The sequence below is a fragment of the Zootoca vivipara genome, chromosome 9 (assembly GCF_963506605.1).
Source record: "Zootoca vivipara chromosome 9, rZooViv1.1, whole genome shotgun sequence".
In the NCBI taxonomy this organism is placed as follows: domain Eukaryota; kingdom Metazoa; phylum Chordata; class Lepidosauria; order Squamata; family Lacertidae; genus Zootoca; species Zootoca vivipara.
Window position 1 is genome coordinate 6571525 of NC_083284.1, and position 24609 is coordinate 6596133.

Sequence of the window (24609 nt, forward strand, 5' to 3'; positions counted from 1 at the left end):
CTCCCATCAGTCCCACTCAACATAGCCAATCATCTGGGATGCTGGGAGTTGAAGTCCAAAACAACTGGGGAGGACCATTTTGGGTACCCCTCTTGCAGAATAAGCTATCCTCTCATTTTGGTCTCCTTTTCCCTCTGTGCATTTCACCCCCTCTTCTGCTCACTCCTGTCTTTATCCTTCTCTTTGAAATGACTTAAACAAAGGAGAATGGTGATGGCATCAACCTTTCATTAGGTTCCGACTCACCAGTTGCTGATAGATGGGGTGGAGTTGATGGGTGGAAGTCTGTATTGTGCTAAAGCCATCGCTTTATCAGTCGAAACAAACAAACAAAATTTCCTTCCAGTAGCACCTTAAAGACCAACTAAGTTTGTCATTGGTATGAGTTTTCGTGTGCATGCACACTTCTTCAGATACACTGAAACAGAAGTCACCAGACCCTTATATATAGTGAGAGGGTGGGGAGGGGTATTACTCAGAAGGGTGGTGGGAATGGGTGATTGGCTGATAGGAGTGGTAAACCTGTGGACGACTATAAACCACTGCAATTGGTCTTCCAGGAAAAAGCAAGGGGTGAGATGGCTAAAAATAGCTTTATCATGTATAATGAGATAAGAATTTGTTGTTGTTTAGTCGTTTAGTCGTGTCCGACTCTTCGTGACCCCCATAGACCAGAGCACGCCAGGCGCTCCTGTCTTCCACTGCCTCCAGCAGTTTCGTCAAACTCATGTTGGTGGCCTCGAGAACACTGTCCAACCATCTCATCCTCTGTCGTCCCCTTCTTCTTGTGCCCTCCATCTTTCCTAACATCAGGGTCTTTTCCAGGGAGTCTTCTCTTCTCATGAGGTGGCCAAAGTATTGGAGCCTCAGCTTCACGATCTGTCCTTCCAGTGAGCACTCAGGGCTGATTTCCTTCAGAATGGATAGGTTTGATCTTCTTGCAGTCCATGGGACTCTCAAGAGTCTCCTCCAGCACCATACAGTAATTCAAAAGCATCAATTCTTCGGCGATCAGCCTTCTTTATGGTCCAGCTCTCACTTCCATACATCACTACAGGGAAAACCATAGCTTTAACTATATGGACCATTGTAGGCAAGGTGATGTCTCTGCTTTTTAAGATGTTGTCTAGGTTTGTCATTGCTTTTCTCCCAAGAAGCAGGCGTCTTCTAATTTCGTGACTGCTGTCACCATCTGCAGTGATCATGGAACCCAAGAAAGTAAAATCTCTCACTGCCTCCATTTCTTCCCCTTCTATTTGCCAGGAGGTGATGGGACCAGTGGCCATGATCTTAGTTTTTTTGATGTTCAGCTTCAGACCATATTTTGCGCTCTCCTCCTTCAATGTCTCTATTCAGACCAGGTCTCTCCATGGTTTTAAGTTTGGTAATAAGTTGCAATTCAGCAACTTCTCTTTCCAGTCTATTTCTGAAATTCTTTTGTAATAAGACAGCTACTTTGAGATCTTGTATAGAATGTCCTGGGAGATTGAAGTGTTCTCCTACTGGTTTCTCTGTCTTGTGATTCCTGAATCTACTCTGAGCAGGACAAACAGTGGAAGCAAGCCATGCCTGCTCCTCCGCTTTTGCCTGAGGTGATCTCTCCAGTTCTGTTTCCTTTTCTTACCGTGACACCCCCCCCCCCCTTTTTGGATTTCGACTGCACTCCTGCCTCTTTCTCTCGTCTTCCTAATCCCCAGCTGGACTGGATAATGAGCTCCACTTTTGCTGCTAAGTGACCGGGCTGTGAACCCAGTTGTTGGCCCTCATATGTGCCCCTTTGCCAGAGGTTCCTCTAACTTGGGCCACTTACATATCGTCGTTTTCTGAGATCCGAGAGCCCTTGTAGAGCATGCCCAGCGATGGGAAGGGGGGGGGGTTATTTGAATTCTCCAAAGACATGATTCATGCCTCTTTACCTGGCAGAACATGCCTTAATTTGAGTGTTTGGAGGCTTCTGCCTGTTCTGAGCAGTGTTTTGGAAGTGCCCCTTGGCAGGTAATATGCTCTGCCCATATGGTAGCAATCAATTCCACCCTCGTAGTCAGAAGCGTTCAGACCTTATGCCAACACGCTTGGTGGCTTGTTAAATAAACTTCTGCTTGTCAACAACTTCGCTGGGGTTTCATGTATGCGTGCGTTGGATTTGAAAGTCGCCTCATGGTGATTTGGCTAGGAACAAGTTCGTTTTGCCCCAGGAGCATGGCACTAGTGAAACTAGTTGGAGAGCAGTGGTGGGAATCTGCAAGGCTTTGATCAACATATTAATCGTTCTTCAGCCCAGAATTTATTCATTTCCTCTCTCCCTTGCTCCTTTCAAGTAGTGAGTGCTGGTGGGAGAAGCTGCCTGTGTGGCGTCTGGTGCCAGAGGTTGGCAGAGTTGGGCATCTGTTGGGACCTCCCCCAGCAGTTAAGGGACCCACTCCCCAAGAGCATTCTTGATTCTTGTGTTCTTGATTCTTGCTTGACTCTAGTACCAGTCTGGCAAGGCCCCACATGTGAGGGGCATCTCCAAATCCTCTTTGTGTTCTTCAAGAGAACACTTTTGGGGCACTCTCTGAGTTTGCATGTGCCTTTAGGCTCTGCCACATCTGGACGGCTTATGGGGCCCTCTTAGGCAGAGATGCCCAAAGGCTTCCTAGAAGCTGACACCATCCCTGGCTGATGAGCTTATTATTCTGTTAGCTAGAAAGTGTTTCATGGCAGCTGAGACGTGCCACCTTCTACTTGGAAGCAGCAAGAAGCTTTGGGGGCCTTTGCAGCAAGAGTCCAAGAGATGGCAAAATGATTGTGTGCCTGTGTGTGTTGAAGTGAGGAAGGTTAGGCAAACAGGAGGTCTGCAAAACTGTATGGTGTGAACATGTCATACGATGTAAGTGCGATTTTAATCTGGTTTGCAGTGTAATCCATGCCACGAGCAGTGTTAGAAACTCAGATATATAAGCTAGGTGCCAAATAGCTCCTTAAACCAAGGTTGCAGTCACCAAAACAGAACGTCTAGTTGCCATACAGGGCCAGACAGCTTGAAAGTTGTATTTTTCAATACGAATTTGGGTTCCTGAAATTCATTCTGATTGTGCAGCTAAAATACCACAGATAGAATTCTAAAGGATGTGTTGTTAGCGTGTGAAAACAGGCACGATCCAAGGACCCCCAGGCACGCACCTCCAGATGGTGGAGACGTCAGGCGCCATCCTGACACCTGGGCATCTTCACTTGGTCACAAGTGGTTGATAGCCGGGTGCAAAATGCGCCTGGCAGATTTCAAATGCTGGTCACGAGCCCCATAGTGCTGTTGGGTTTGGGCTTGGTTGGCAAACTATGATGCTGTGGGGAAGAATTAACAGGGCTGAATTGTAGGAACCTAAGTTGGAGGAGGAGGAGCAGGGATGCCAGCTCTCCCCTTACTCAGTGGAGGTCGGGGACGGCTTTGATCAGCCAAGAGGGGAGGCTGATCAGGAGGTGGCAGTGACTGACTAGGAGCCTGAGCCAGAGAGTGTAGTCTTGTTCCCCAGAACCACGCGCCATCTTTGCAGGTGGGAGCAGACCCACATGCCCCAATAGCATGTGGCCTTGCAATCCCGATATTCCCACAAGGAGAATGAGAGATCTTGCAAGTGGATGCACTGTGTCTCATCTTTGAAAGCTTGGCAGGAGGGAAGAGCAACTTGCTGGGACGTTTTCATTGCTACCGTCCCATCCCTAGCATCTTGCTCTTCTGTTGAACTCCTTAATTGTGATTCCTGAGTGCTGCAACTGCCTGAACAATGATCTTTCTTACTTCCAAGTAAGAGTTTTTTCTGCATGTATTGGGTGGGAGCCAAGACAGTACATGGCGCTTTACCACAGATAAGACAAATAGAGCCCTGCCCTGACAAGCTTACAGTTGAATTTCAACATCCTGTGTCTGAATGTTCCAGGCTGGGAAAACAGTCAAACATCAATTAAATCAGCAGGAAAACAGATAAGCAGATAAAGCTCCTGATATTTATATAAACAGCCTGTTATTTTTACCGGCTCTTTTTTATCTGTGTTTATATTGACTGTGTTTTTGGTTTTAGAATTTTATGATTGCATCCCACCCTGATATCATGTATTATTGATAAAAGGTGGCTTTAAAACATTTTCAATAAATAAATAAATACATTAAAAATAATAATCAGCACATCAGCTGTAACATAATATTCCATCCCAGCTGTTATTTATTTCATGCCCGATTCACTTTTCCTGTGATCGTGCTGGTCTGCCTCAAAAAATCATTTGTAAAGACATTTCCTTGTTGGAATGTGTTTATTAAACAGTTTTACGTCCTGCCATTTCCACCACTTAGCCCTTTGAGGCCATAGCTGCCAAGTTATCCCTTTTTAAAAGGGATTTTCCCTTATGCTGAATAGGCTTCCTTGCGAGAAAAGGGAAAACTTGGCAGCTATGTTTGAGGCGGCTCAATGAAGTTGCTTACTGTCTCAGCGGTGGGACTTCCACATGCAGATCTTATCAGTGCCAGAAATTCCCCAGGCGCCAGGTCCATTTGTGACCATGTGGAGATACCTGGATGCCAGGCTGGCGACTGGCATCTCCACCTGGATGGCACATCCATCCTTCTTAAGCAGGTAAGCAGAAGAGCTTATTTATTGCATTCATATCCCACTCTTTCCGCCAGGGAACACGTCCCTACAATGACCCTTAAGAGGTCGCGACTGGCCCAAGGTCACCCAGTGAGCATCTTGAAGGAGTGGGGATTCGAACCCTGATCTCCCAGGTCCTAGTCCGGCACTCTTAACCACTACACCACCCTGCCTTCTTAGAATACTTTTGCTATGGGGCAGCTCTATAAATTGAGTAGGTAGGTAACTACAGTGGAACCTCGGTTTATGAACACCTCGGTTTATGAATTTTCGGTTTATGAACACCGCGGACCCATCTGGAACGGATTAATTCATTTTTCATTACTTTCAATGGGAAAGTTCGCTTCAGTTTATGAATGCTTCAGTTTATGAACAGACTTCCGGAACCAATTACACCCATGCTTCAGTTTATGAACGCTTCAGTTTAAGTACTCCGCGGACCCATCTGGAACGGATTAATCCACTTTCCATTACTTTCAATGGGAAAGTTCGCTTCAGTTTATGAACGCTTCAGTTTATGAACACCGCGGACCCATCTGGAACGGATTAATTCATTTTCCATTACTTTCAATGGGAAAGTTCGCTTCAGTTTATGAATGCTTCAGTTTATGAACAGACTTCCGGAACCAATTGTGTTCATAAACCGAGGTACCACTGTATGGGGAAAACAAACTGTCACATAGAGAATGATCTGAAGGGTTTTCCTTGAAGCTTGAATTCTGCCACCCACTTGCATGATCCCATGTCCTGCAGAAGTTTGTCGAGAAGGGAATGCAGTTTCCCCCCCACCCCTGCCTGAAAGCATCTGGAAAACTCGCCCCTGTGGGAGGGTTGGTACAGTTGTATCCTCCACAATGGACTGCTTGTCCCTCTTAAACAGCCAGCATTGAAACTCAAAAGCGTCGGATCTACAACCCAAAACAATTTCAGTTCACAGAAGCTTCCCTTGCCCTTTTCACACTTTGTCGTTCCCAACAGCCACCCTGCTAGCATCTTCTCTTCCGCCGCGTTCCTCGCATTCTGCAACCTGCTCTGGAATGTTGGCTTTTCCAACTTTCACATTTCCCCAAATGTGGGGCGCTAAAAAGTTCTAACAGGACTTGGGGAGTTCAAAAGAGATTTCGGTTAAATTAATATAGTTTAGTTTTGCTTGGCAAGTGTGATGTGTGTAAAATTGCATAGAAATCGTTAAGAATGATTGCCAAGTATTTGCAGTTATGTATGTATGTGTGTTTCTGTGTTTATTTATCAATCAACCATTATGTGACATTTTCTGAAGGTAAAATTAAAACTTTGGTTTTCCAAAAGCAGTTTATGTGCTTCTTCATCGAAGATAGACTTACTAAGCTAAATGTTGTCCTGTCACAAAAATAACAGCAGATTTTAATTCCTCACACCTAAAAACATATTTTTAAGACCCTGTGCATTTTAAGAAATGTGCAAAAATTACGTTTCGCCCCTTAAAATGACGCACCATACTGCAGCACAGGCCTCTTTGATTCTCCAATTTCAATATGCTCCTGTCCCCGACTCGGTATGTATATTTTAGACAGGATCTAAGCCTCCCTAGGTTGCTTGCCATGAATTCATTTGGTACCCAGGGGTTGGTCAGTATTGCTCATCCTTAGCATTAGTGACTTATATTACAGGGTTGTCACAATGTTTGGCTACTATGAAGCATTTGAGAGTAAACCTGCACCTTAAAAATGCTATATGGTCATGGTCTTGCAAACACGTGTACAAATTTTGGGAAGGGGCAATAAAGGAAATTTCTGAAACAATAGCCCTTTAGACCCCAGACTGTGTCAGTTTCGGAGGTATGTGCCTGTGGAGGTGCACCCTCTCCAGCATTTTGGTGAGGTTCACTAATCGTTTTCCTAGCTGCTCGTTTGACCATATCACAGGGCTGGGACAAGTCATTGGGCTTTTCTCATTTGGTTCAACATGGTAGCGTTTGTTTTTATTTCTGAGAAATTGACTCATAAACTTAGGGTATCTCGGGGTGCAAAATCCATAGGGTTTTGAGGCCATTTGTTAAAATCCATAGGATTTTGAGGCCATTTGTTACCTATATAACAGCGCAATCACAGGAATGGCAAGTGATGAAATATGACTTTATTTGGCATTCACAACACTTGTTTTGCGTTCTCACTGTATCAGGTCAGTTTTTGTTGTAACAGTAATTTATTGTATAGTCTCTTGAGAATGTATTTTGTTTTATGAGGTAATGGCTGTGAACCTTGTGCCCCCCCTCCTTTATTTCATTTCATATTTCTTACTGTTATTTTAACTTCGCAATAAAGTTTTGAAAACTAATAAAATCCTACATATAACAATTCTGGCTGGCATGTTCTGTGTGACAAGAGTCACAGCCTGTAGCAGTTCAGAATAGCAGGTGCCTGGGATTAATCCAGGCTTCCTTCGTAGAATGCCAATTAACCCAGGAAAGGGGACATTGCAAAAGGTTTTATTTGTCGTTCCTGGAGGTTGGAGGGCTGCCTTCAAAAGGAGGGAGGGGCAGGGCAGGATTCTACATGTCTCTCTGCGCTTCTGTTGCCCACTGGTGAGAGCACATGGCGTTCTTTTCCAGGCAGTGTGCTGTTTGCCTAAAGAGACAACCTGCGTTTTAAGTCCAGTGAGACGATAATGGCTTAGTACATTCCCATCCTGCCTTTCTTTCATCACAGAACTCCAGGCTGCTTATATGGGGTTCCCACGGCAGTCATCCACCCAGGCACTGGCCAGATCCAGAACTGTTTGCCTTTTGCAAACTGGCTGCGTAAAGCGCCAAGATTTCATCACTCCAATAGCTTTTTTTTTTTCAAAGATAACACCAGACAGGGTGGACCGTGCTGCTCCTGGGCTAACCTGCCTAAGCAGGATGCGTGTGTGTCATATTTGTAGAGCTAGCTCTGTATGTTTGTGTTCTGCATTTGGGCAGATGAAACCTGAACACAAGTGGTGTGAGCTAGCTGGAAGGGCAGGTCAAAAATCCCATGGTTCACTTTTGTAAAGTGAAGATTTGCAGGAGGCAACAGGCCACTGTTAGCTAAAAATGGAAAAAATAGAAGCAGGGACCCTGAATTGTCCTTGGTGCTGGAGCCATGTCAGTTCTGCAGTTTCAGCATGAGCGTGGAAATTAGCACCAAGCTCCCCAAGAATTGACTTCCACTTTGGGAAATGAAATAGAACACATTTGAATGGGAAGCTTCCTTATACGGAATCTGGCTGTTTTGCTCAGTAATGTCTACACTGACTGATAGTTGCTCTCTGGGATTTCAGACACAGGCCTTTCCCAGTCCTTCCCGGAGATGCTTCCAGGGACTGAACCAGGGGCGTTTTGCATGCAGTGCACCTGCTTTGCCATCAAGCAGTGGCCCCTAGGGATGGTCTCAAAAGTCTGTGGGTCTGTTGTAGCCTCAAGAGGTGGGAGGTAGAGGAGGACTTCTGGTGCTGGAGCACTCTAGGGGTGCTTCAGATGCTCGGGAAGTAGCATGCCCAAGATGTGCAGAGAAAGGGAGAGAGATGGACCAGTGGTGTCTTTCAGCAGCCAAGGACGATGGAAGTAAAAGGAGAAAACTGGTGGAGATTTCTAGTCTCTTCCTGGTTGACAGCTGATTGAGGGGGAATTCCAGCCTGTACACATGGAGGGTGCTTGAAACGTGATAGGTAGGTGGTTGTGTCACAGACTAACAAGGCCATTACGCAGGTGCACTGGACTTTTAAAGAGGCATTTTCATCCCTTGGCCTTTCTCCACACCCCCTCTTTTGAAAACACCTCCTCTCCCCAGCCAAACCCTTGGGTTGATTCAAAATAAAAAAAATCCTTCCAGTAGCACCTTAGAGACCAACTAACTTTGTCATAGGTATGAGCTTTCGTGTGCATGCACACTTCTTCAGATATTGTCTGGGGGCTAGTTGGACAACTTCTTCCGCTTTTTCCTTTCCTGGTGGTTTTCTCAAGTTCAAGTTCCAGGTGGCCTTATAGGAATCATCGGATAGGATTGAGAGTCGGATGAGACTTTGAACTCGCTTCAGTCTGGGCGCCTGCCTATCTGTTAGTAATGGAGCTGATAGCATTGTCTCTGAGTACCGGCTAATCTAATCATAGTAGAATAGAATTTATCCAGGCCACACTGGAACTTTTAGCAAGTTGGGAAATGGTTACAGAACTTGCTAGCCCCCCTCCCTAATTATATTTGTCATTTGTGGCATATGGAATGCCTAGGTGGTGAGAGGGGAGAAAAAAGAACCGACTTTCTTCCAGTTTGCTGAATGTTCCCTACCTGGTTGCCTGGAGGTGATTCCTACTTCCCGCAGGTAACCAGGCGAGTGGCTGATTTGCAAGTTCATTATAGACCCATTTATTGAAAGCCCCTTTCTACAGTTTCACACTAACACGCAGAACTAGTTGTGTGGAAAATACCCAGTGTGGGTGTACCTTGTACATGCTGGGCATGCTGAAAACATTTTAAATGTCTCTCAAAATATGAGTTCTCAGCTATCACTTTCAACAACAATATTGCATTTTAATGCAACCTGATAAAACCTTTGTTTTGAAGCCAAGCCCCACCATAGTTCTTTCTGCAGGGTGATGCTGATATTGTAGGAGCTCGCTGGTCCAAGCTTTCAAATTCTTCCTTTGGCTTCTGATAGTACTTATGCAACAACTTCTTTTTGGGGTTCTTTTAATGTCAGGATCTCTTTGTGGCACTCAGAGCTTGTCTCACTGATACAATTGGCCTTTGATGTTCTCGGTGCAATGCTTGTATTGATCGCCTCATTCCATTACTTTCCAGCTTTGTTGGTAAAAGATGGGTGAGATGAAGCAGGCTGTAAAAACACCTCCTTTAAAAACAACCCAAATCTGTCGCATTTGGTTGATGCAGGAAATTGCACAAATGGCATTTCAGAAGCATGATGTGTCTGCCAGCCGTGGTCTGGTTTCCTTTTTTAATATATTTGTATAGCTTTTGAATTTTTTTTACAAACAGGTAGGGGCCAATGAAAAAACAGCAGAGGGTAGAGAGGAAGGGGAAAGAAAACATTTTCTTAACACCTCTCTGCTTTTGCAGTGTCTCGCCTCACACCTGGGAGGCAGACTCTTTTGCTCTTCTTTTCTCTCTTCCACATGCTTTCTGTCTCGAGCAACTTTCAGCATCCACATGGGATGCCTGTAAGACGTTACTTAGAATCATAGAATTGTAGAGCTCGAAGGGACCCCGAGGGTCCTCTAGTCGAACTCCCAGTGTCTAGCCCTGCAGCCTTTATTCAGCTGACGTGTCTCTGGGATCGTCTCATATTGCCTGCAACTTTTCCCCAAGCCCCAGGGGCTGCCCTGACACAGCTCCTCCTGTGGCGAAAGCCTTGTGATATCTTTGTCCCAGCGAAACCGACAACTTCCTCTTCCCCCACAGAAGCTGACCGCAGACATTCTCACAGCTTGGCTCCCTGAGGTGCTGCAATCTTGGGAGACACAAAGTGCTGTGACATTTTACACGTTTTCTCCATTCACAGTTGCAGGCTTTGCCGGTGTGCAATAATACCACATGGATCTGCAAGAATAGCCCAAGACCAGAAAGCAATGACCATTTCCCTTCATCTCAGTATCTTGCAGCATCTCAGATAACCAACAACTGGGTGGGATTTTAGATGGGCATGCTATTCCAGGTCTCAGCTCAGAATTCTCTGCTACCGTGTGGCTCTTTATGCACTCATAAGCATGGCACACTGTATAATTTGAACTTGAAATGCTCCTGGCTCCAAGGCCCTATCATCAACTTAGCTTACATGCCACTTAACTTGTTTTAGAAGTTCAGACCTTTTTTTGGCACTGCGTCCTCAATTGTCTTTCCTGTGGATTTGCACAGCAAACGAGGAAAGGGTTGTGTCTAACCAACGGACACTTCCTTGTCTGGATCAGAGAATGGGGGGCGGGGTGGGCTTTGGGCATCTTCTCTGTATTTATGGCCTGCCAATTTCCCCTCTCTGGGTTTTTTTTTGGGGGGGGGATTTCAAGCTGGCATCATCACAACAGGGGGTTTAGTGGGTGCTGGGCTGTTCATGAGTGCTGGGCTGGGTGCTGATAAATTGTCTGCATTTGCTGCCTGCTTGAAACCCTGGAAGAGAGGGGCACAGTCTCATGAGCTGCCTTTGGCTCTGGGGGGTGGGGGTGGCTGCCCCCCCAGTGTCCTCTTCACCCAACTGTTTGGCCCTCCTGGAGGTAGGGAGGGCTGTTAAAAGAATTTCCTGCAAGCTCCCAGGTTAATAAGTTCTCTTCTGGACTCTGAAATATTTCTGTGTGTTTCCCTTGTGACAACGAGGTCCTCTCCACCTGCTGCCTACAGCTTAGCACTGATAGATGCTCAGCTATGTGTGAAGAGGCTGTGTGTTTTCATATTTAGCTTCCTTGCTCTTTTCCAACCAGGTCATCTGCCATGCCCCTTATCTTTATGCCCCGAAGCTTATGTTTTGCGGTTGCCAGAGAGGCAGAAGGAAGGCTGAATCATTCCTTTGCTCTGCAGGTTTTTCACAGAATGTGTGTGTGTGTGTGTGTGTGTGTGTGTGTGGCGTCTGGGTTTTCCTCTACCGCAAGATTGGCACCTCGGGAGGGTCTATGTGTCTATAAAAAGACATGCAAGGGCAAAAATGCATGTGAGTTTTCTGAAAATATCATCTTTGATGACCGGGTGGATGTTTTTGTATTCACCAAGCCTTTCATTCCCGCAGAATCAGAGGCATTTATATTCTAGGCCGGTCTTGCTTTCCTTTCAGTATCTCTCATTGAGAAGGTTTGGCTCTTGTTTCGGGATCCTCGAGTCCTGGGACACCAGTGTTTCTCCAGAATTTATTGCTGCGCTGGAACAGGAAGATTGAAAAACGACCTGAAGGGAAGGGAAAAGAGGGAGATAGGAAGAGAAAATTGCCAGCCTAATGCTCCAAAACTACTTTGTGTCTCCTTTCTTGGCAGGTTCCTTAGAAAGAGAGCTTGGACGGCATGCAAAGTAGTGAAATATCTGCAGACAGCACTGATGATCCTCTTAGTAGTGGCCTACGGAGAAAGCGACAGCCGCGAATAGTAGTTATCGGTGCTGGGCTCGCGGGCCTCTCTGCGACAAAAACCCTCCTGGAGAATGGTTTCACGGATGTGACTGTCCTCGAAGCGTCTGACCGAATTGGAGGCAGGATACAAAGCGTGAAGCTCGGTAAGGGAATCATTTCCTTGCAACGTGGCTTCTGGTTCTTGACCAGCCTTTGCGTAATGACAGGACTCAACATTAAGGTCTGTTTGGCCCTTGTGACCTGTTTCTCATGATGGTCAGCCTCTGGGAATCTCATAGGCAACTGAGCATGACAGCCAGTAGCACCCCCCCCCCTGGGGTGGTGTGTGCCTCTTGAACTTAGGTTTAATGCCTCTGGACTTGGGGGCATTGAGCTATTGTCATTTCCCCCATTTATGATCGCCAGAAGTGAGTGCCGTTCCTTATGTAGCTAGAAATGGCGCTATCCATGTATGAGAGGGAGGAATTGGCAGGCAAGGCTTGGGGGGAAACCCCAAAGTAGGCGGAAGTACAAAAAAAACATATTTAGGAGACGAAAATATTGAAGGGGTGGAGGTTCACAAATAACCCAAAGAGGAGGACCAAGTGACTTCAGGGGCTGTAGACTGCTGTGGGGATAGGGGTGGCGGGACCGTAATGGAGTGTCCCGGAGGAGGCGCTGGCTGGCTGGCTGGCTGGCTAGAGTGAAACCCCCAACATTTTGTTTAATGTCCTGTTTGTTACAGCTGATCGATGTGTCCTCCGTGAATTTGTCCGATCCGAACAATGTAGGAAGATTCTCCCTCTCTTTTCCTAGCAAAATAGATAAATATTACTCAGAGTGTTTTATTAGCGGGTGGGATCCTTTATGCCCAGTTCACTGGGTTCTGCAAAGTATCCCAGGATTTATCATGCCCTCCTGCCCTTTTCATTTCATTTTGCTTTTTTTTTAATAAAAAAAATCCTTTGCCCTTCTGGGTGCACGAGGATCATTGTAGTTGTTATCTCAAATGAGCGCTTGTCATGCAGGCGGGAGGGGTAGTGGTAGGGAAAGGCTGCTCTTTGTTTCCACACGTGGGTTTTCGAGCTGCGCTTGCTGCAGCCAGCTTGGCATGCAAATCTAAAGCCATACCATTGGCCAGAATGGCAATGCGCAGCGTAAAGGCCCCAGCCCACCCCCTGCCTTCCGCATTTGTGTCCCTATAAATTGCTTGCATTCCAGAGGGGAGCGGTGTTGAGTCTGTTACAGCAAAAACAAAGGAGCCTTGTGACTGCTTAAAGGCTTATCTGATCTGTGGCGGCAGAACCTTTCCCGGGCTGAAACCCACATCATCAGATGTGTGAAGCGTTGCTCTCTGCTGGCAGAGAAATATTCCTGAGCTTTGGGAAGAGATATCACAGTCTACCTCTTTCATACCATGGGCTGTTCACACTCCCCTCCATCTCTGTCCATGTGTAGGGATTGATCTACAGGCTTAGGGTAATATTTTGTGCTTGTTCCATACACCTGCCAGCCTCTTTTTGTTTTGGCTGTCTGTCTCTCCAGAAGGGGTAACAAAGACCTATCTAGTATCCTTAGGGATCAGTAGTCGAGCACCTGAGTGCCAAAGGTCCCAGGTTCTGCCCCTGGAAGCTCCAGGTAGGGACGAAAAAGATTTCTGTAGGAAACCTTGGAGTAGCACTGCTAGTCAGTGCAGGGCGGGGAACACAGGGGCCAAATGTGCCCCTCCACTTGGCCCTTCACCTCCTCAGCCATGTCCCACATTCCCAACCCTCACCAGCTGACCGGAATGAACTTGCGGTAAATCACACCGAGAAAGCTGGAGTGAACTATTAGCAAAACAGGATCCGCAAAACAGGCCTAATGAGCACAGCAACTCAGGTGGTGCCCCGTGAAGCCGTTGCCGAGACTATAGATCTCTGCCTCCCCACAGCCTGCTGTGTCTCCTCCTATCCAGAGTTTTCCCCATGCAATCTGAGACTGCGCCTGTGTGTCTGTGTTTGCTCCTCCCTCTTCATGCCTCTCCTGTTTCTTGGAGGCCAGCAGGGAAGGGGACACAAACCTGGCCCATCTTTGGCCTCCCTGTTCTCCTGCTTCAGCTTCTGATTCTGGGCTTTTCTCTGCCACAGACTCTCCTCCCTCACTAAGCCGTGTTATCTCTTTGGCTTCTGGCTCCTCCTCTTCCCAGTCTTCTCCGCTTTCCCCCTCCGACCACTCATTGTTGTCCCACCACGAATCCCCGGGCTCTGAGCCTTTGTGCCTTGGGGGTTCCCCAGCTGGTGCCTCCCACGATTCCTCTGCATCCATGATGCCAGCTATATTCTGCATCCTCCTCGAGTGTCATTGCCCAGCTGAAATGTGTCCTTGAACACTTAACAACGCTTGTCTGAAGGAAGGATAGAGAGGAGTTGTGAGGATGGGTGAAACTTTGCTGTGCTGTACCAAGGAACAGTTAAAGTAGTAGTAGTAGTAGTAATAATAATAATAATAATAATAATAATAATAATAAGAATTTATACCCTGTCCATCTGGCTGGGTTTCTCCAGCCACTCTGGGCAGCTACCAACAGAATTAGTAGAATTAGTGATGATAATAATAATAATAATAATAATAATAATAATAATAATAGAAAAGTGATAAAACATCAGACATAAATAACTTCCCTAAACAGGCCCGCCTTCAGATGTCTTCTAAAAGTCAGGTGTTTATTTCCTTGATATCTGATGGGAGAGCGTTCCACAGGGCAGGCGCCGCTATTGAAAAGGCCTTCTGCTTGGTTCCCTGTAACCTCACTTCTTGCAGGAAGGGAACTGCCAGAAGGCCCTCGGCACTGGACCTCAGTGTCCGGGCAGAACAATGGGGGTGGAGATGCTCCTTCGGGTCTACTGGGCTGAGGCCATTTAGGGCTTTAAAGGCCAGCACCAACACTTTGAACTGTGCTCGGAAATGTATTGGGAGCCAATGAAGGTCTTTCAGGACTGGTGTTACATGGTCCCGGTGGCTGCTCCCAGTCACCAGTCTAGCTGCCGCACTCTGGATTAGTTGTATTTTCCGTGTCACCTTCAAAGGTAGCCCCACGTAGAGAGCATTGCAGTAGTCCAAGCAGGAGATAACCAGAGCTTGCACCACTCTGGCGAGACAGTCCGCAGGCAGGTCATTCATCCACTTTTTTGCCTTAACACAGAGTCAGGCCATTCATTCGTCTTTCTCAGTATTGTTCAGGCATCCCCAAACTGTGGCCCTCCAGATGTTTTGGCCTACAACTCCCATGATCCCTAGCTAACAGGACCAGTGGTCAGGGAAGATGGGAATTGTAGGCCAAAACATCTGGAGGGCTGAAGTTTGGGGATGCCTGGTATTGTCTATACAGACTCTCCAGGGGTTCAGGCAAGTGTCTCTCTCCCAGCCCTGCCTGGAGATTCCAGGGATCAAACCTTCCGCATGCAAGGCAGATGATCCACCACTGAGCCACAACGGGAGGATGCTCTGGGGAAAACTTTGGGCAGAGCATGTCCTTGGCGGCGCTGCAAATGACTTCCTTCTCTGCCTTTCTCATGGCAGCGAGCTGGTTTCCTTTACTATTTGGCCAGGCCCCTGTTATAATAACCGGGGAAAGGGGCCTTAGCCCCCCCATCCACACTTCCTGCTCCTTGCCAAAGCCCTGACATCACGCCCTGCGGTTCAGTCGATAAACACGCCAGCAGTAAATTAAAAGCCGAATATCTGAGGGAAGCGGAGGGGGAAAGGATGCCCAGCAAGCCCGGCATCCGTCTTTTCATTCGGGAGCCGCTGCTGAACACTTGGCACCGGCCTGCGAATGGGAAGTGGGTCGTCCACAGCCAATATGCTGTGTCAAAAATAGCCCCCCCGCCCCCGCCGCAGGGTGTGCTGGCAGACAGAAGGGAAGTGCTTCATGCTACGAGCCCTTAAGGGAGTCATCGTGTCACTCAGCACACCTGCGGGACGTTTCCTGGTTGTGGTCTTTATATATAGAAGGCCGGAGCTTCTCTGCACACAAGAGGGCAGGAGCCTCAAAAAATAGCACAGCTGCCCAGATTTCGTAGGCGGACTTTGTGCGCTTCCTTGCTTTTGCACGTTGGGGAGTCTGTACCGCTCTGGCTCTGTGCAACCCACACCTTCGCACACAAAATTCAGCATTCTTGTAGGGCCGAAGGGCATGGGAACGGCCACTGTTAAAATTCCCCCTCTGCAAGGAACCTTTCAGAGGGGTGACACCTTATACTTTGGGACTCCCTGCCTGTTGGTAATCTCAAACCTCTCCCATGAGACCTGTCTGCCCCCCCACCCCCATTTCCTCCTGTGATTGCAGAGGCCACGTTTTAGCCTTACACAAGGGCAGCCCTTGGGGGGGGGGCGCAGGGTTGTTTTGTTATATTCCTATGGAACGATGCATTCGTTCCCAGATCAGGGAAAAGAAAAACAGCAGCAAAAGCAATGAGGGATGTAGGTGATTGCAGCCTTTGTTTAAAACATACCCACGGACTGCGGTAGTTGTTGCATTAATTGCAGGAGACTGCGTACTTTCCCCACTCCATGCCTCCAAGGGGTCTTTTAGTCAGGAGGAGCATCTGTTGTCTTAAAGGATGTGATTAACGTCACACTTTGATGTTGATGTTGTACGTTTGCACCAAGCTCATCTGCTTTGAGGACGCTGGCTTAATGAGTTAGTAAACATTACAGGTGGCCCTGGCTATTTTTAGCCTGGCTCATGCCTCTTCTCTGCTTTGCACATCTTATGCTGTACGGAAGAAGGACGTTTCAACCAGTGTCCTTGGCACTTCTGAAGCTATCGTGACCATCCCAGGGCACTCGGCGCTCCTGGCATCTTTGCAAGGCGAGGCGAATGGCGGCTGAGCCGATGTTCCCGGCGTCAGAGCGAGGGTCTCGCTTGAATGGATGCCCCCGCCTCAGGGCGCATGGCAATTCCCTTTTGAAGTAAGACCGCCACATTTAGGACTTTTCAGTTCAGAGAAGCGGCGAGTAGAAGGTGACAGGACAGAAGTTTGCAAAATTATGTGTGGCATGGGGAAATTGTCATATATAGAATCAATAGAGTTGGAAGGGAACACGTGGGTCATCTAGTCCAACCCCCTGCAATGCAGGGATATTTTGTCCAACGTGGGGCTCAAACTCACAACCCTGGGATTAAGAAACGTCAGCTGGTGCAGAATTCAGTGGCCAGGTTGGTCACCGGAGCAAGACGGTTTGAGTATCTTACACCGATCCTGGCCCAACTGCTCTGGCTACCAATTAGTTTCCGGGCCCAATTCAAAGTGCTGGTTTTGACGTATAAAGGCTTAAACGGCTCAGGATCACAATACCTCAAGGACTACCTCTTTCCATAAGAACCTACCCGGACCCTGAGATCATCTTCTGAGGCCCTCCTCAAGAGGTCTGGAGGGTGGCAACACGAGAACAGGGCCTTTTCTGCAGTGGCTCCCCGTGTGTGGAATGCTCTCCCCAGGAAAGTTCGCTTGGGGCCTTCATTATACACCTTCAGGCACCGGGCAAAAGTGTTCCTTTTTAACCAGGCCTTTGGTTGATCTGATTTACATCCTATGCCCTTTTAAAACGTGTTTTCTTTGGGGGGGGCACTATTGGGTTGTTTTTATTTTTATTATGTATTTTGTGGTTTAATATCTTGATTTTATTCTGTGAACTGACCGGAGACTCCTGGGTATAGGGCGGTACCGTGTTTCTCATATTATAAGACATGTCTTATATTAATTTTTTTCTCAAAAAAACACACCATGTCTTATTTTCAAGGGATGTCTTATTTTTTAATTAAGTATGGTAAAGCAAACTACCGGTAGGCATTGTATGCATGCAGCATCATAGAGTCGTCACTCTGGGGCACAGTGCCATTCTGAAGATTTCAATACCCTGCCACTGTTGTGTACTCTTACTCACTCTCTCTTTGCAAATAACCTCAATTTGTTAAGGAAGTTACTCAAAAGAGCAAAACTCATCTGAAAGCATTTGCATAGCCAGCCTTATAGAAAATGAAGCTTTGCTTTTGAGAATGTGTGTGGTGTTTTTTTAAGAGGTTGCTTTTAAAAAAAGAAAGAAGCAGAATAGCATCAAGATGGATTATGAGATAATCCCTTGTACTGCTGATGTTGCAGAACAATTTATGATTTGCAGCTAAGTTAAAACAAGAAGGGGAGAATCTGTTCCAAAGGCAGCGTAGCTGCAATATTACTGGGTTATGTTCTCTGTTTCTTGCATCTTTAAAAACACCACAGCAATTAAATTTGGCAAACGTCTTCATGAAAGTTCATTCTTAAACCAGAATCACAAACCAACAGTTTTGATCTTAAGGAGAAATGTTGCTTACATTGTCCCCCCCAAAAAAAAAACCCACCTGGTATGCTAGGCTGAGAGTGTGGTGTGATTGTGTTCTGATTTATAGCTATTCTAGAAGCAACAGTTGGACACCCAGATTTTGACAGCAGTCATTAGCTGCTAATGATCTAGAATGTGTAATATGTGTGTGTGTGTGAGAGTTCATTGTATGTCTAGCATGTCTTAAGCAGAAATATCCATAAGGCAGTTTAGAAAGGAAAAAAACCCACACACACAACCGTGTTAGAGTTAGTAATTAAAGAGAATTGTAGAGCAGATCAAATTGCAAAAACTGCCGGGGCTTATCAGATCGCGCGCTTTGAGCTGCGGCTCCAGCCAGCTCCCGGGCTTCGCGCGCTGCCCGCTAAGGCTCCTGCTGGCTGCCGGGGCTTATCAGATCGCGCGCTTTGAGCTGCGGCTGCAGCCAGCTCCCGGGCTTCGCGCGCTGCCCGCTAAGGCTCCTGCTGGCTGCTGGGGCTTACCGATCGCGCGCTTTGAGCTGCGCCTCCAGCCAGCTCCCGGGCTTCGCGCGCTGCGCACTAAGGCTCCTGCCGGCTGCTTAGCAGGGTCCCGATCCTTTCTTCTTTGCCCGCCGCGGCTCCTGCTGAGCCTTCGCTGAGGCTCTACCTTAGCCGGGCTTCGCACTGAGGCTCCTGCTGCAGCTCTTGCTGTGCGTGCTGCAGCTCTTGCTGGCTCCCACTCGGACGGAGCTCCACGTGGCAGCGGCATCCGGTTCCGAGGAGGCATCTTCCTTTTCTTACGGTACCATATTTTGCACAGACCTGCTCCCACCACAACCTGGTACTGGTACGTCTTATTTTCGGGGTATGCCTTATATTTCTCCAGGTCATGAAAATACTGCCATGCCTTATTTTTTAGGGATGCCTTAAAATATGAGAAACACGGTATATAAATCCAATAAATAATAATAATAATAAGAAATAAATAAAAGAGTCTCACGGTCTACCAACTGAGCTATCCAGCAGCTAGTAGATAGAGAAAAGCTTTTCTTCCTCTCTCAAGACACTAGAACTTATGGACATCCGAGGAAACTGGAGTGTTGGCATATTCGGGATGGATAACATGTACTTTTTTACGCAATTAAACTGTGGAACTTGCTTCCTGAAGAGACAGGGATAGGTCACCAACTTGGATGGCTTTAAAAGAGGATTAGACAAATTCATGGAGGTAGAGAGGGCTATCGATGGCTGCTAGCCAGGATGGGAGGCAGCGGTGGTTCTGAATCCCAGTTGCTAGAAGGCACAGGAAGGGAGAGGGCTCTTGTGTTTGAATCCTGCCTGCTGCTTTCCCACAGGCAACTGTTCCCACACTGTGAGAACAGGATGCTGGACTAGATGGGCCATTGGCCTGATCCAGCTAGGCTCTTCTCAGGTCCCTACGGCAAAGGCTCGTATTGGTCAGTGGGAGGACGTGGGGACCATCTCTGTATACAGCTGGTTTTCCGTGACAGCCTTTGCCTTCAAGCATCCTAATGTAGGGCTTCCTTCTCTCTCTCTCTCTCCCCCCCTCCATAGAAAACGCTACTTTTGAACTGGGAGCTACGTGGATCCATGGTTCCAATGGAAACCCCATCTATCATCTAGCAGAAGATAATGGCTTACTCGAGGAGACGACAGATGGCGAGAGGAGTGTGGGCCGCATCAGCCTGTACTCCAAGAATGGGGTGGCTTATCACCTCACCAACAACGGTCAAAGGATCCCGAAAGATGTGGTTGAAGAATTCAGTGATTTATACAACGAGGTTTGTCGTCGATGAGTTCTTTAGAACAAATCTGTAGACGGCTTCGTGGCACCAAAGCTGTCAAAGCAGTTTAGACGGTTGCAGGGTTGACCAAGGAGCCTTTCAAGAGTTGTGTCCCCCCCACAGGGACACATCTGCACATAGCTGTCAAGTTTTCCATTTTCTCGTGAGGAAGCCTATTCAGCATAAGGGAATTTCCCTTAAAAAAGGGAGAACTTGACAGCTATGCATCTGCATTAGGTATTCACACACACTCCTCTCATAGCTGCCAAGTTATCCCTTTTTTTAAGGGATTTTCCCTCATGCTGAATAGGCTTCCGCACGAGAAAAGGGAAAACTTGGCAGCTATGACCCCTCTTCACCCTGCTGATGCTTCCTGCTATCAACACAAGGCTTTTCTGAAGTGTAATGATGGCAGAGGAATGGGGGAATGGGTCATTTTGGAATCCCCCTGACAAAAAAAACAAAAAAACGACCCTCTTGAAGCCTAAGAAGCTTTCAATTGACTGCAAGAGAAGGCTTCTTTCAGGTCTAATAACAATCAAGGAGAGGCATTCCCCTCCCCCCTGGTGCTGGTGTGTGTCTCAGCTGGGGAGAGTTAACTCTTTCCTTCTCACTTCTAACACCCCACCCACCCATTGCAGATTGTGTCTATCCCTCAGTTAACCTGGGGGCTGGCCTTGTATTGAAGCCAACAGAAGGTCTTTTTTTTAGCCTAATTGTTTCTCTCTCTCTCTCTCTCTCTCTCTCTCTCTCTCTCTCTCTCTCTCTCTCTCTCTCTCTCTCTCTCTGTGTGTGTGTGTGTAAGACAGAGGGATCTTCCTGGAAATTGCAACTGGCGTTAGAAGGTTAACTCTTACCTCCCCAGCTATGCTCTACAGGACAATCACGTCCTACCGCCACCCCCAGTTAAGAGTGGACAAGAGCAAAAACACCTTTTTCAGGCCTAATTCACTTCTTCCTCCCCCACTTAATTGTCATTTTGCGTGCGGGGAGGGAAAATGTGTGGTTGTGCATGTGTGCACTGTTGCAATTTGTGTGGTGTGCACAACAGATTCTCCAGCTTGCAATTGTTGTTGTTTTTAATAAGTTTTTATTTAAGTTTTTCCGTGTTGCAAAACAAAACAAACAAACAAACAAACATATAAACAGGGAAAGGTAAACCTATGGTCTCCAGCTTGCAGTTGTTCATACAGGCGCAAGAAAGTCTGGTGACCCTAGAAATCCGACATGACCCACTTGGGACTGTTGCTCTTAAGTTTGTCTCCGCTGGCCTGGTGGGTTTCTCTTTCGGATCCTCCTTTGGTCAGCCACAGTTCCAGGCCACACCTGACACCCCTCCTGTCCCAAGTTTCAGGGTTTTCTGAGGTCCTGTTTCTTGACTTGGTGCAAATCTGCTTTACTGTGCTTTGTCTCATTTTATCCTCTCTGGGTCCCTGAGAAAGTGGATTAGGAAGAGAGGTTGAGATGTGCCTGAGGCCACCCAGGGAGGGGCAGTTCATGCACAGCAACGAGCTCCGCCACTCATAAATTGGCACTTTGCTGCCTGTGCATGTGAAAGTGGGAAAGGAGCATTTTGAATCACAGCAAATAGCTATGCCCTCTCTTCACAGGTGGAGGCAGCATTGCTTCTGAACACCAGTGGCTGAAAGTCACAGGAGACAGGGAGGGCCAATATAGAAGCCTTTTAAAAGAAGATAAGCTATATTCATGGAGGAGAGGGCTAGTCATGGCTACTAGCCAGGGTGGTAATGCTCCCTCTCCCTCTCCACAGTTCAGGGTTTCTGAATCCAAGTCGCTGGAAACCACAGGACAGGGGTCCTCAAACTACGGGCCGCTGGCCAGATCCAGTCCGCCAGGGTCTCCTGATCCTGGCCCGCCCGGCAATTGCAGAACCCGCCACTGTCTTAACGGGCCTTTATTTTAAATATTGTATTGTTTTCCCTGTTTTTCGTGCACCACAAATAAATAAAATATGCGCAAAGGAATTCGTTCATATTTTTTTTCAAACTATAGTCCAGCCCCCAACAGTGTCTGAGGGACAGTGCACTGGGCCCCTGTTTAAAAAGTTTGAGGACCCCTGCCACAGGAGGAGAGAGTGCTGCTCTTGTGTTCGAATCCTGCTTGCTGGTTTCCCACAGGCACATGCTTGGCCACTCTGAGAACAGGATGCTGGACTAGATGGGCCACTTGCCTGATCCTGCAGGCTCTTCTTTTGTTCTTACCGGAAGCCATGTGCATTTGGCAAAGGGAGGTGGCTCAGTCGGCGGGCATTTGCTTTGAATACTGAATAATAATAATATTAATAATAATAATAATTTATTATTTATACCCTGCCCATCTGGCTGGGTTCCCCCAGACACTCTGGACGGCTTCCAATAGAAAGAAAAATAAAATAATCGATTAAACATTAAAAGCCTCTCTAAACAGGGCTGCCTTCAAATGTCTTCTAAAAATCTGGTAGCTGTTTCTCTCTTTGACATCTGATGGGAGGACATTGCACAGGGTGGGCGCCACTACCGAGAAGGCCCTCTGCCTGGTTCCCTGCAACTTGGCTTCTCGCAATGAGGGAACCGCCAGAAGGCCCTCGGTACTGGACCTCAGTGTCTGGGCAGAACAATGGGGGTGGAGACGCTCCTTCAGGAAGACACCAGGTTCCGTCTCCTGGTAGGGCTGGTGGAGACCCCCGCCTGAAACGTTAAGAGCTGCTGCCCATCAGTGTTGACCATGCTCAGCTAGATAAACCAATGGGCTTACTCAATATTAAGCCTGCTTCCTGCGTTCCCTGATGTGGGAGGTGCAGCATTCCAAATAGAGACTGAGCGGAGAGTCAGACCTGGGTTTCCTGCCTTGCAAGCTTAAAATAACAGTTACAGGTAGGTAGCCGTGTTGATCTGACGTAGTCAAAATAAAACATAAAAATAAAATTCCTTCCAGTAGCACATTAGAGACCAACTAAGTTTGTCATAGGTATGAGCTTTCGTGTGCATGCACACGAAAGCTCATACCTATGACAAATTTAGTTGGTCTCTAAGGTGCTACTGGAAGGAATTTTATTTTTATGTTTTATTTAAATAACAGGGCACTGTCTCCAGGCTTACATCATCCCTCTGCAGAGCTCACCCCTCTCCATACATGCATTGAAAGGCCAACCTGCAGTGCTCCATGCAGCTAGGGAAGCCAAGAAAGGAGGGTTCATGGACAGGCGTAGTATTGCCTGTACCTGGAAGCATGTGCCCACAAACATGCACCCAGTGTGTCGGGGTGGGGGTGGGGGTCAGGCGGACTGTGCCATCTCTCAGGCTATGTGCAGTCATGGGACATGAAGAGGTCAAGCCCTGTACTGTGAGCCAGGCTTGGTATCTGTCCTTTTCACCCTGCGGTTTCTCATATATGTATGTGCTGGGTCCCACATTGGACAAAAGATTCCTGCATTGCAGGGGGTTGGACTGGATGACCCTCATGGTCCCTTCCAGCTCTACAGTACTGTGTTCCACAGTCCTACGGAAGGAAGCCCCTCTGAGTTCTGTGCTGCTCCCTCCCATGTAAGTCTGCCAAGGTCTCCAGCATTGGAGGTTTCCAGCACCGAGCCTGCCTGAGAAAAGCTATGGGGGCTGCTTTGGAGGTGTATTAGTCAGATCCTCTTAGAACATTCCTAGCGCCACTCAAAATGCAGGGAATTAGGGTCATGCAGCTGACTTAAGCTCTATCCCTTCTCCCTCCTCTTGGGGTTCTTCAGCAATTGGTTCAGATAAGTGTTTGAAGTTTTAAAAAGTAGGCCCTTTTTCTACAAAAGGAAAAGGGAAGGGCATTCAAAAACAGGCTGTGGCTAATTGAGCCTCTGCCCAGTTACTTAATGTATTTTAATGTGGTTTTGCTCTCCTTGTGAACGTGCAATCTTCTTACGGCCAGCGAGCGGCTTAGCGTTCTGCTGAAGCCAAGGGTTGCAGCGACTTTGATATCTTGGTGCAAGCCAGGGGTTCTGACCTCCCCAAAGCAAGAGGGGTGGTCCCCAGTGAAATCCACCGGTTCCATTTAATGCAGCAGGAGGAGGAAGCTGGGTGCCCCCTTAACTTTTAGCAAGCCTCTAGTTGGAAACACCAGGCCCTTGATCATCTTTCTGTAGCTACGTGATCAAGGTCACATTGCCCGCCTTGGCTGATTAGTTCCCCTGAATTACTGGCCATCAAAGGTTGTTTTCCCCTCTCTGCTTACCATGCATGTTGACACAGAGCTTATTATCCATGCTCCGGTGGCTAGTTTCATGTGGAGAGCATGACTTGGTGCGAATCGGGATGGCAAGAACTCCGTCCATGGAAAATGCTCAGAATGTTTAGAATTGCAACACTGTTTGAGGCTAAAATGGCCCAGTCTGGGCTGCGTTGCTGCCTTTAAAAGATTGCATTTGCTTCTGCGGTCCAGTTAGCCTGATGGCTAGCTTGTTATAGGGTGGGATGGAGCTTCTACAGTGTCAATTTGGTGATTAAATATGTGAAACTCTTTTGAGTTTCTTCTGGCAGTTCCCTCCCTGTGAGAAGTGAAGTTGCAGGGAACCAGGCAGAGGGCCTTCTTGGTAGTGGCTCCTGCACTGTCATCAGATGTAAAAGAAATAAACAACTATCTGACTTTTGGAAGACATTTGAAGGCAGCCCTGTTTAGGGAAGTTTTTAATGTTTGATATTTTACTGTTTTATATATGCTGAAAGCTACCCAGAATGGCTGGGGAAACCCAACCAGATGGGTGGGGTATAAAACAACAACAACAACAACAACAACAACAACAACAACAACAACAACAACAACACTCAAGGAAGCACT

The 24609-nt window shown here is 47.3% G+C and overlaps 1 protein-coding gene across 5 annotated transcripts in view; it reads left to right on the forward strand.

Annotated features, from left to right (window-relative positions):
- SMOX (spermine oxidase) overlaps positions 1-24609 on the forward strand; it is a 55336-nt gene that overhangs the window by 23785 nt on the left and 6942 nt on the right. For 4 of the 5 annotated variants that reach the window (XM_035103059.2, XM_035103061.2, XM_060278357.1 and 1 more), the window contains exons 2-3: positions 11593-11827; positions 19565-19791. In XM_035103059.2, the coding sequence (XP_034958950.1) occupies positions 11620-11827; positions 19565-19791 (435 nt within the window). In that variant the 5' untranslated portion in view covers positions 11593-11619. Of the gene's footprint in view, positions 1-11592; positions 11828-19564; positions 19792-24609 lie in introns of those variants that run through there. The other variant, XM_060278358.1, reaches the window with a different exon arrangement.